The sequence below is a fragment of the Typha latifolia genome, chromosome 9 (genome assembly GCF_019914945.1).
Source record: "Typha latifolia isolate L0001 chromosome 9, TyphaL0001v2, whole genome shotgun sequence".
Lineage (NCBI taxonomy): Eukaryota > Viridiplantae > Streptophyta > Magnoliopsida > Poales > Typhaceae > Typha > Typha latifolia.
In genome coordinates, this window is record NC_133094.1 from 8,486,650 (window position 1) to 8,498,868 (window position 12,219).

Genomic DNA, 12,219 nt, shown 5'->3' on the forward strand with positions numbered 1-12,219 from the left:
CATTGTTTTATAATTTTTACAGTTAGTTTAAATTTAATAAAGCAGATCTTCTTCGTTTATTTATTCTTGCCATTGTACACTTAGGAAGTATTAGTAAGGCTTCGTGTATCTCAAACATATTGAGGTGCATGACCGATCATGATTCCTATCTTGAGTCATGACACAAATATTGTTGAAAAGTCTATATAAATATTTTTCTTAATTAAGGGATTCTATGTGAATAATAAAAAAATTAAGAAAGTATATACAAAAAAAAAGGTGTGATAGTTTAGGAGGGACACTATGCCAACCCCAATATCAAGATAGTAAAATTGGGAAATAAAACAAAAATACATTATTTCCTTTCCTTATTATAATTATTCTATTTATTCTTGCTGACAAATATTTTCCAGTGTTTCACCTGACGTATCATCAATTCCAGCACAACTGCTTCGTTCCGTGCCACAAGCCAATTATATTCCAGACCCAAAATAATTAGAGCATCCTCTGTTCAAGTGTTAGCTGACACTACTGCTGCTGGGACTGGTTGAACATCAATAGGCTAAAGCACTGAGCAGAGAGGGTAGGGATGCTCAATGAATGATCCAACTAGAGGTGAATAGTTCAAACACCTTTCACATTTCGCACCGTCGGCATGGGTCACACCAATCCATAATTCGCCTATTCTTGCCTTACTATATCTGCCGGCGTATGTTATGTTTGATATGATCTCATCATTGAGTGAAGTTAATATCTCAACCTGTAGAGGCACATCAAAAGAGAGGTCTGACAATGCATACATGGAAGGCGATAAGTAATATGCTGCGAAAGGGTCTGTCCCTGAGAAGTTATAAATATTCGATGCAGCGCCACCATTTGCAGCCTGAAGATAAACCTTTGCTTCTAAGCTGGAGCCAATTAGCTTCCGAATTCGAGCATTCTCCAAAACTTTGTTCACTTCTGATCTCAACTGCTCGATGATAAGGTTTAAATCAAATTAAAATACATCGATGGATGGAACATTAAGCTATATTTCATTTTATACATTAGAAATGCAGCTTTTCATCTGAATTCATGTTAGATTTTGTTCAATTATGAGGAGAATTAATGTACCTCAAAATTTTGATTCCAGAAATCAACATCATCAGCAGGTATTGCAAGCCATTTGCCATTTAGATCAGGCCATTTTAATTCAAAAACAAATTTTGCAACGGAACCATCTTCCATGACATGATCAAAAGGGAGGTTTTGCCAGACATCCTCAGTCAAGCACGATAAAACTGGGGCAATAACTTTGACAATGGAAAGATGTGCAGCAAGTACTGTTTGACAAGTTCTTGTAAAGCTGAATTTACCCCTGCCAAACACATCACAAAAGTATCATCAAAATTATACTCTCATTCATAGCACCTGGAAAAATTAAAATGCCCACGTTTGCAATCCATTCACAACCATCATCTCTGGCCGCTATCTAGAATAATCATAAATAGTTCAAAGAAATAGAGGATTTCCTATTTAATCTTTTAATGATAAATGGAAGCAGAAGAACGTAAAGTCCTTGATATAAGAAAGAAAACTTGAGAATAAATGCACTGTGAAACCATATAACACCTTTCTATCCATGATTGTGTTAACCTTAGGAGGTCAGAGCTCAGATGTTGCATTCAAGGAATTACTCCACTTTAATCCTCAGATAATGCAAGTCTGTAAATTTATGTGCTTGAGTAATGCAGTTTTTTCAACCCCATTGTACTATGTTTGAAGTGCGCCACCTCTTTTGAGATATTTATGTGCTTGAGTAATGCAGTTTTTTCAACCCCATTGTACTATGTTTGAAGTGCGCCACCTCTTCTGAAATATTTCATAGTTTAACACTCTAGGAAGATGTATACAGATGTCCGGTTACAATAAATATCCTACAGTGCTTATATAAAGGGCTCAACAAATTAGTGACACCAACTGCTTTCATAGATAATGCATCTTGCTTTCTTTGAAGCACTCATTAAGGTGTATGAGTAAATCGTTTCACAATGATGCATAAAGGGCAAGGGGATTTTTTCAAGGGATATAATGTCTGCTGATATAGGTGTATCCTTCAGGGATAAGGATTTAAAAAATTTCCAAACTTTTATTTTGAGTTGAAAATTATTACCTCAACCAAAATAAATATAACAAAAGAAAAAGTTAATACATGGAGATTACAAACAAAGTGTTGAGCATTGCAAGGGATTGTAAATAAAATCCTAGAAATATGAACTTATTAGAAGAGGACACTGGACTGGATGCAAGGAATTACAGACATGCAAAAAGTGACGCTAAGAAGGCCTTACCCAACATAAAGTTGATCTTTGGCAATGTCAAAATAAAAGTTTGGTAGATCGACAATTGCAAAACACTGTATGATCTGAAATAACAAATAGAAAAGAATGGTTAAAATTCAAATGTATATGAATAAGTGCAAAACACTGTATCATCCATGCAGTCTAATGTGCACAATAGATGCACCTCTCCTATACTATACTGGAAAGTGAACTCTCTGTAGTACCATTAAAGTCAACCACAGGTTCTATATATGAGATAAACTAATATAGCTATACTCAGTCAAATTTATTATGAAGTTTCATCAAATAATTCCTAAAGTTCACTAGGTCAAGAAGTTTGTTTGCATGAATCACGAATGTGATACAAAATGATAAAAATATTGCCTAAACAAAGCTTGAATGGTGTAATATCAAGTAAAATAGTACAAATAACAGATTAGGTGAATCATTTCAATGGGCGAACATAATTCAGATAACATGGAGAAGTAGCTAAACATGTATGAGTTCCATCATAAGAACTTAGTTCTCCGGACAATCAAAAATTATTCCTAGAGATTGCTGTTTTCCTTGCAAAATATTCACAAAGGTATCAGTCATAACTTTTTAATATGATGAACAAAATTGACTCCAATCATAAGGTCCAATCCAACAGCCTTCTGACATGGAAACAAGTACAAATGTAAGGAACAAATTTGGAGAAGTCTACTTGAACCATTAAACTTACATGCAATACCAAACTTCATAATTTCTTTTATCTCATACATATCAATTTGGTTTATACTTTATGATAGACTTGCCATAATCAATATAAATTATACAATCAACAAGAGTAAACTAAGACTCGGTACAAAGGAATTCTTCTCAAGCAAACTCAACTTTTGGTATGAGTTAAGAGGTAATTAAAAACTAGACATCGAAAACAGGTGGACAAATTTATGGATCAGAATAATTGGAATACTACAAACACTTAGCAAAACTTCTTGTAGAATTCAAATGATAAGAACTAGACGAACTCTATTTCTTAATATATGCAAGTATTTGTGTGAATGATTGCAAAGAAAATCCCTTAAATAAGCCAATATACCTAAAATTTTTTGTAGAATTGATAGTTTTCATAGCTTTCCTATATGCTATTCACAAGATTCTCAAGTTGGAATAATGCGTATTTGTCAATTTTTGAAGGATCATCATATGAAACTGCATTTTTCGGCTATGAAACAGACATGAACAAAAAAGAATTAATGAGATCTCAATATAATAAAATTAAACAAACATGTTTAATTTACAACTCTGTAGATAGAAAATAAAGGAGTTATGTAAGTGAGATAAGAGAAACTCACGAGACAAAAGGGTGACGAAAACCTTCATTGATGGACTTCTAAAATCACTAAATAAGTTTATAAATATAGCCCTCCTAAGGGGATGGCAAGCATTACTACCTAAATATATATTCATTCAATAAAGAACCATAAAGAACTAGTAGATTTACAATTCCTATTCCAAAATATTGAGGTAATAAGTGAAAATAAGCATGAAGGACAGCGATCAGCTCCAAGACGGATGAAAGATCAGGGCAAACATGAAGAAATGAAAATCAGGATATTAGAAGTATCTTTCTACACATGATTACAATCCATGATTCAGAAAACAAAAAGAAAGATATATAGTAGACCACCTGAACATACTTTCCAGTCATGCAGATTTGACGGAAGAAATCTCAGTGTCCCTCTAAGTTTTCTATACATGTCAGATATCTGTCGGAGGACCTGCAGGCCAACCATTTCATCACCAGTGTAATCAATACTAGAAACCCATAGGCGGAGAACGTCAGCTCCATAACCAGGCTCATCCTACAGTAGGATAAATAGCATTACAATGTGCAGAAGGAAGAAGAAACTTACACTCATTTCAGAACTACTTCAAGACAAACCTTGGCATTTTTCCCTCCATTAATTATGATATCTGGATCAACAACATTACCAAGAGATTTGCTCATCTTCATACCTTTCTCAACAAGTACAAATCCACGGATTATAAGTTATAACACTTGAATAAGGAGCCTTTCCTGAAAAAGCACAGAGAAAATTCATATGTTAACAACTTGGCATGGATCTTGGCAGATATACCAGAAAGAAAAGTAACATTAGCTTTGAAAAGCAAAGGCTTAAATATGAAAAATATAGAAAATAAAATAAAAAAGAGGGAAAAACAATAGTTTGTGTAACACCCCAAAAATTTAGAAAAAAAAAACCCCGATACACGCGCCGAGCACGTGCGTCGCTCTTATATGAATTCGCTAATCTTACGTATGGCCTTACTTATATGAATTAATAGGATTGACACTATGTGAAGAGAATTTTGGGATTTCGGAAGAACTGACTAGTTGAGGAGAATTAGAGTATCCTCAGGCGAGTAGAGTTTATACAAGTCTAGAGTAATGTAGTTACAGTTATTATACCTTAGGAATATTAGTATTAGTACATGCATCTAGTGTACTATAATATATCTTGACATATGCAGTTATTGATAATTTACTCATCATGATATTATGAGAATGTTAGCGTATGCATTAGTGTAACGATGCTCTACATGTATCCTGTATGATAAACTCTTGCATAAATATCTATTATGAATATAGAATGTAATGATCATGATGATTATAACATACCTTATACACTCACAGACACTGCACCACTTCCACCTGTCATTAGTAGTCAGATTCTGACTAGGCAGTGACCCTACTCACTCAGCCCACGGTTAAGGGTAGAATGTATCTTATATGACTATACTATTAGCGACCTACGGCTAAGGTCGGGAGCTTGTGTGACATTTAGATAATTATACTGCATAGTCAGAACTAGATTATAATGATAGAAGAACGTGATTGTGAGGCGGGGATATATCTCTAGCAGTACCCGATGACGCAGGGTTAGGGCGTCTGTTAATGAGCCGAGGGCTCTCGATTCTCTCGCCACATACAACCGGCCACATATCTGATGGCCACATACAACCGATCACATGTAGTGTCGCCATGCATGTGTGGGTGGCATTACCATTAGATGTGTATATATACCCCCTCGGTGTATGAGATGATAGATGGTTATGTGATGGATGATTTTCTTAAGAATATCTACCCTATGTGGTGAATGGCTCGGTGAGCTATGATAAAACATGATTAATACCTTGGTGAGCATGAGATGATTAAACTACTCTTTTATTGCTATGCATAACATGTAAACACTATGATTGAGATTTGTATGAATAAAAGATTGTATCAAGCTTTATATTTGTGTAGACTTATCCTGATACGATTAGGAATTGGCATGTTCTAGGATAGTGACGTGTAGTCTTTATTGATTGCATTGATTTAATAACTCATGGTAAGTCATTTAAACAAGCGTATTATTATTGCTAGCAACTATAAGCATGCATTGGATATGCACCTGTGATTTCATTGTTATAGATTGTATGGATTCTACTCGCTGAACTATGTGCTCACCACCTCTTGGTGGCATCATTTCAGAGCTAGGGGACGCAGGTGCGAGTAGCGAGGAGTAGCTGCCTTTTTATTTCGGTTATGTCTATTAGTTGTTTTGAGCTCCTACGAGGGTGTTATGATTGACGTTATATTTTGGAATTTAGAGTTGTATTTTTTATGTGTATCTTGAAGGCTTGTTATGGCCTGTGGAACTTGTATCCGGACTCTTATTGTTGAGTTTATTTATGGTATGAATTTATATTGCTATGTGCCTTGTGAAAATCTATTACTGACAGGTCATGTGATGCACCACGTTGAGGGATTTACCCACGCGGTTTACATGTGTATTTGGAGATTTGAGTGTTTTAGTTTGAATGAACAACATTTTTACAAAAAAATAATATTTTTGAACAAACAAAACATAGAATGGCATGCCATTCAAAATCATATGCTTCGAGTTATTCTAAGATTGCATGAAAACATGTAAGTGCAGACAGTTGAGCAGTAAGTATGGAGGTTCCTTATAAAGATTGGTCACAAGAAATAGCCTTACTAAGGTATATTCTGACAAAGATTCATGCGTAATTATCTGTTGTGGCAATACTGGTTAACAAAGAACTTTCGAACCATCCACAATGTTCATCAATACCTCCAAGGTACAAATCTGCAGGAATACCAAAGCCATCTTTCTGTGCCAGGACTGCAGCCCAAGAGGAGCCTATGATAGAGACAAAGATAATGATGCTCACAATTATCAACTTGTTGATGAGACGCCATAGGCAGAACACTAATACACAAGACCAACCACCCAAGAAAATAAAACTATAAAAGGAAGTAAATTAGAGTGACAGTACTAACACTAATACTTTTTTGTAAGTACTTAGATCTAATGTCAAATAGGAGCCTTGTTTTTCTCATCATCATTTGGCTCAGAGTTCTCCTAACTGGCATCAGATTATTGATAAGTAACCATTGCCCAACCAAATAACCATAACTAAGAATACTATCTTGTCTCATGCATTTAGATTGATCATGTTAGAGGTTCTAAATATCGGTTTCAGGATCATGATCGACTTTTTTTTCTTTTCTTTTTTCCTGAAAAAACGATACATGTTGGTCATATCGGTTGTATCAACCATCCATTTCAAACAATTCAGATCGGGGAGCAGCCGTATCAGCAGATCCATTTAGTTAATACAAATTGGGACCAGCCAATACTTCAATCCATAGTTAGAACCTCTATTCTTTTTCCATGTTAGAATCTATGGTGATAGTATAAGCAAATTTTTCCCTCGCATAAGCAATAAGTTCATTTATGTCTTTATCTTTGACTTTAGCTAAAAGAAACTCATCCTTATCATCAACTTCATCTCCAACTGGCTGCAAAAAAGAATGTAAATTATAAGATTGATCAATGATGTCGATGCTGAAGACACATACCGTGTCTGTTAGCATGGAGCATGTCAATCGGCACACCTCTGATACACTCCTGTGTGCTAGTGACATGCTTTTAATATACTTTCAATAAAAATTTAGAATATTTAGAGATGCTTTTAAGTCTTTTGGCACGTCAATCTTTGATTTTTATTTAAATATATATATTAAAACACATATCAGAGCCTATTATCTTTAGATTATTTTTACAAATGACATATTTTATTAAAGATATATCAATTGTCAAATAGAAATATTATTTAACACATAATATGATTGAATACATTCATTAAAACTAATACTAATAATTGAACACTCTATAATATGATTAAACACATAATATTAATTGATAATAGTTCAATAATTAAAACTAATATCTAATTAAACGTAGAATTACGAGGGGGATCAAAAACTTCATCTACAAGTACAAAAATAACACAAAAATGTGGTATTAAATACTATTGAAATTTTTTAAAACTCATCCACTGATAGGTTTTAATGTCTCACATAGTCTTCATATAAATATAAATGTTATAATTATCCTATAATATGATATGGATATTGAATATTGAATATACACAAGAATAACCTGCACAGTTACACTATAAGCATATGTATCCATATGCTTATATGAAGTATAATAAAGATATTGTGGCTCTAGTGGGTGTGATTAATATGATGGTAATGATGATGATAAACTCATATCATCCTGCTCTCAAGACACCTAAAATTAATTAATGATGACTGATGACAATAGAAAAAAGTTTTAAAGGAAAATAGGCTACATATGACACATCATGTTTATTAAGAAAATGACTAAAGTTGATTCATAATAATTAATGAAAATAGAAAAAAAGTTTAAAAAAAATAGGCTCCATATGACATATCATGTTTGTCACATAATAAAAAGAGCTTCATAAAATATTTTAGGTTTACCACTCTAACAAATCCATGTCAGATCAATATTAATCCGTTTTGAACCTTACGCGATCTGTGTCCATCGGCACACACCTATGCCGAAGCGGTACAGGTTAGCACAGCTCGACACCCCAGATGTCGTGCCACTATCGACACGAGGCGGCATAAGACGTGCCGACCAACACGATCATCATTGAGATTGATACCTATAAAAGCAAAAATGCAAAATATATATGTAAAAATTATTAGATTGAACGGTTACTCAAATGTGAAATATCTATTGTTTTGCAATCTATAATTCTAGAGGCAACAAAAGGAGAAAGAGACACAACACCGTGTGGCCAGCGAGTTGCCACTAGTAGTTCAAATGCTGGCAATTTACTTGAAACGAATCATAGCTCAAAAATATATTACCCTAGGAATTGCTTGTCTTTAATCTCATTTTCCAAAATTGGATACACAAATAACAACATTTTCACCACATAAAAAGGAAAACATCCTAAAAGGAAAGTATTTCTTCTATTAATCAACATGTACAACAACAACAAAAAAATATTATTATTGTTTAAAACTTTAAATCTCCTAAAAAAGAAAACCTATCTACAATTTGATGTGTGATAACTTACCTATCTAACACTTATATTGCAGATGCACCGCCCTCTTTGAAGTCTGCGACTGCAAATCCTATATCTTGCCAATCTTGTACAATGTACAACCAATTATTACAATAGTGATAGGCACATAGCAATACATCACATTGAGAGTATAAATGGTGTGATACACATGTAGCAAAAATGGGATCCTCAGAACTTATTAAACGCTTCGACACTGCATCACATTGAAAGTGATGTAGAAAAACAAGCGAATAAGTCAAGGTCATGACTTCTATGTGATGAGATCTCTCATTTTCCCAACTTCCAAGAAGCTGAGCAACAGGCCAATAGTCATAGGCTCATAGCAATAGTTCCAGTGCCCTTATTTGTTGCAGCATAGCTTGATGATTTTATCAAGTATTAGAGGTAATATTTTCAGCAGCAACAAAAATTAGCTTCCCAATCTGAACAAATTAACCCAAGATTTCACCTCTTTGGGTAGAAGAATACTCATGTGCATCCTCTCTTATTGTCTCAAGCTGTCACTCTTCTCCTTCAAAAAACCCTTTGCAATCTTTGAAATGTTACTCCATTCACCGGATGCTATGAGGATCTCCCCAAGAAATACATTTGTCAAAGAATCAGTAGGATTAAGTTCCAAGAGCTTCTTCGCTGCATGCCTTGCAACCTTCATATTTCCACGTTCTTGACTTGAATGAAAAATTGCCCTCCAAGCTGAAGCACCAGATTCAAATGGAATGACATTGTCAATGAAGTGTTCTGCTTCTCTAAACATATCTGCATGACTCAAAACCTCAACCATGGAGTAATAGTGTTCAGCTGATGCATTTATCTTATAATCTTTGCTCATCAATTCAAAGAAACGGAAGGCTTCATCTACAACTCCTATTTGGGCACATGCCTTCAGCACAGAGGCAAATGTGCTTGAATTTGGAGACTTACCCTTCCTTAACATATGTTTAAAAAGTTCAAGAGCCCTAGGGGAGCATCCATTGTCCACATTTGCTGAGATTATTGAGGTCCAAGAAGAAGAGTTCTTTTCAGGCATGTAGTTAAAAGCATTAATTGCATCTGTAAGTTTTCCACAACTGGAGTACATTTTGATAAGAGCATTGCTCATGTGAGGGTCAGAAGCAAGACCTCTTTTTGTAATGTAGGCATGAGCTTGGAACCCTGCATCAAGACGAACAAGTCTACCACAAGAGTTCAAAATAAGAAATGCAGATGAATGATCGAGTCTCCCATGAGAGCGTTGGATCGCTTCAAAAAGTCTGAGAATTTCTTCATGGTCCTTGACTTCATTTAAAGATTGAACCAATGAATCCCATGGAATTTCACACTCTGGTATTGATGAGCATAACCTAAGAGCTTGTTGGACTTGCCTCACCTCTGAATAAAGGTTGATGAGACATTTAACAATAGAACCAATTGATCCATAACCATTTCTAATTGCGTTGCAGTGGATTTCCTTTCCACTAGTAAGATCTCCCAAAGCAATGCATGCTAGAAGTGTAGAAGTATAAGTGAAATCATTAGCTTTGATATGCTCCAACTGCATTTCTCTAAAGAGCTGCAAAGATTTTCTAAACTGAAAATTCCAACAGTTCCCTGAGATTATTGTAGACCAAAGCACGCTGTCTGGATTCTTGATTCCTAAAAAAAGGTGAAAAGCTGCCTCTAGAATCCCACACTTTGCATACATATCGATAAGTGAGCTCATTACATAGCCATCTGACTTCATATTTAGTTTCACAATGAAGGCATGCACTAATTTTCCTGCATCCAAATCCATACAGGAAGCACAAGACTTCAAACTGCTGGTTACAATAAACTCATCTAGTTTTGCCCCAGCAGATAGAGAGTACTTTAAGAGCTTAAAAGGAACTGCATCAAATGTGTCATCTGACACCCCAAAACTTTGACAGTCAATGTACATATCAAGAAGAGCGCTAATCACATGAGTGTCCAAGTCGAAGCCCATCCGAATCATATAGGCATGCACTTCCTTACCATGACAAAGATCTCCCAATCTCGTGACTGCACGAAGGGCACTACCTAGTGAGTACCTATCACACTGCGAAAGGTCGAGCATCAACATACGAAATAACATCAGTGCCTCTTCATCACAATTGTTATGAGTATAACATTCAATGATGGTATTCCAAGAAACCAAATCCTTTTCAAACATCTTGTCAAATACCTGCCTCATGGATCCTAATTCTCCAATTCTTCCATAAAACTCTATAACACAATTCTCCAAGAACAGATAAGAACTCAAACCCAACTTGATTATACAACAATGTATCTGAGCTCCAAAACAAGCATGACCTAAATTCCCAGATGCCTTCAATCCAACAGAGAGAGCAAAGGCATCAAGACTAATTCCACCCCAAGTCATCCGTAAAAACAGCCTCAATGCTTGTTTATTGTACCCATGCTTAATGTAACCATTCAACATTGCAGTCCAGGAAACCACATCCGGCTGACATATCCCATCAAAAACACGCTCGGAGTAATGAAGATATCCACAGCTTGCATACAAAGTCACAAGAGCATTAGCCACAAATAAATCCTCTAAATAGCCCAATTTTAATGCAGCACAGTGCAATTCACGTCCAAAATCGAGATTTGCAGTGGAAGCACAAGCACGCAACATTACCGAGAAAACAAAGGGGTCCGGTTGGATATTGTCATCGAGCGGCTGACACAACATGTCACGAAACAATGAGAAGGCCTCAAAAGCTAGGCCATTAAGAACATAGCCAGACATAAGCATAGTCCATGCAACGAGAGTTCTGTTAGGCATTTCATCGAACAGCTCACGAGCAGCGTCCATGGAGCCGGTGCGCGTGTATGATTGGAGCAAGGAGAAGGCATGCGTGGATCTAATGCCATTAGCGCAAGTAGAGGGCCGATAAATGGCTCTGATGGAAGTGAAATCTTGGGTAGGTTTTTTATAAGATTTCTGGAAGATGATGTGATAAGGTAGAAGAAGTGAAGGGGATGAAGAGGAGCAAACTATAAGGGATGGCATGACTCTATGTTTGTTCTCATCCTTCCATGCTCCTTCTCTTCCTCTTCTCCACTCGTTGTAGGCAAGCTTTGGTAGTTCTGCATGAGGCGAGTATTTTTAGCGAGAGGATAACGCCGACGACAGTTTACATGAAACATCACACAAAATATCTATGATTACACTCTTGAAAGAATAGAAAAGAAAAGAAAATTGTAACTCATAAATTATGCAATTTGCAACAAAAAAAAAGCCCCTCAAGTTTTTAATTGGCAGAAATACGCCCTATTTATTAAATTATAATTTTTTAAAAATTTTACGCATCACCTATATAATTTATACGCATCGATTATATTAAATATATAATTAAAAAAAAAAGTGTGTCAAAATGAAAAAAAAAGTTACCCGTCACTTATATAATTTATACGCATTGCCTATACAAAAAGTACACTTTAATTTTAAAAA

General features: G+C 35.3%; 2 protein-coding genes across 7 annotated transcripts; both read right to left on the reverse strand.

Annotated features, from left to right (window-relative positions):
• Positions 1–245: 245 nt before the first annotated feature.
• On the reverse strand, positions 246–8,887 carry LOC140795776 (isoleucine--tRNA ligase, chloroplastic/mitochondrial-like). Of its 6 annotated transcripts, none has more exons than XM_073148539.1 (8): positions 8,757–8,880; positions 8,199–8,336; positions 6,332–6,496; positions 4,231–4,365; positions 3,986–4,150; positions 2,310–2,383; positions 1,093–1,336; positions 246–949 (listed from the first exon to the last, which is right to left on the reverse strand). In XM_073148539.1, exons 4-8 carry the CDS (start codon positions 4,300–4,302, stop codon positions 542–544), a joined length of 963 nt encoding a protein of 320 aa, XP_073004640.1. In that variant the 5' UTR covers positions 4,303–4,365; positions 6,332–6,496; positions 8,199–8,336; positions 8,757–8,880; the 3' UTR covers positions 246–541. The 6 variants fall into 6 exon arrangements, with proteins under 6 accessions (XP_073004640.1, XP_073004641.1, XP_073004643.1 ...); XM_073148540.1 differs by having other exon boundaries at positions 6,428–6,496; positions 8,149–8,336; XM_073148542.1 differs by lacking the exon at positions 6,332–6,496.
• LOC140795775 (pentatricopeptide repeat-containing protein At4g13650-like) lies at positions 8,541–11,892 on the reverse strand. Its single transcript, XM_073148538.1, has one exon. It carries the CDS (start codon positions 11,776–11,778, stop codon positions 9,250–9,252), a length of 2,529 nt encoding a protein of 842 aa, XP_073004639.1. The 5' UTR covers positions 11,779–11,892; the 3' UTR covers positions 8,541–9,249.
• Positions 11,893–12,219: the final 327 nt, after the last annotated feature.

Bases quoted from the DNA above. Each gene is read 5' to 3' on its own strand.
- LOC140795776 (XM_073148543.1), bottom strand. From the start codon at position 4,302: ATGAAGATGAGCAAATCTCTTGGTAATGTTGTTGATCCAGATATCATA. The intron at 4,151-4,230 runs GTTTGTCTTGAA...ATCCTACTGTAG, and splicing joins ATGGAGGGAAAAATGCCAAG to GATGAGCCTGGTTATGGAGC. The intron at 1,337-2,309 runs GTAAGGCCTTCT...TGTGTTTGGCAG, and splicing joins AAAGATCAACTTTATGTTGG to GGGTAAATTCAGCTTTACAA.
- LOC140795775 (XM_073148538.1), bottom strand. From the start codon at position 11,778: ATGCCATCCCTTATAGTTTGCTCCTCTTCATCCCCTTCACTTCTTCTA.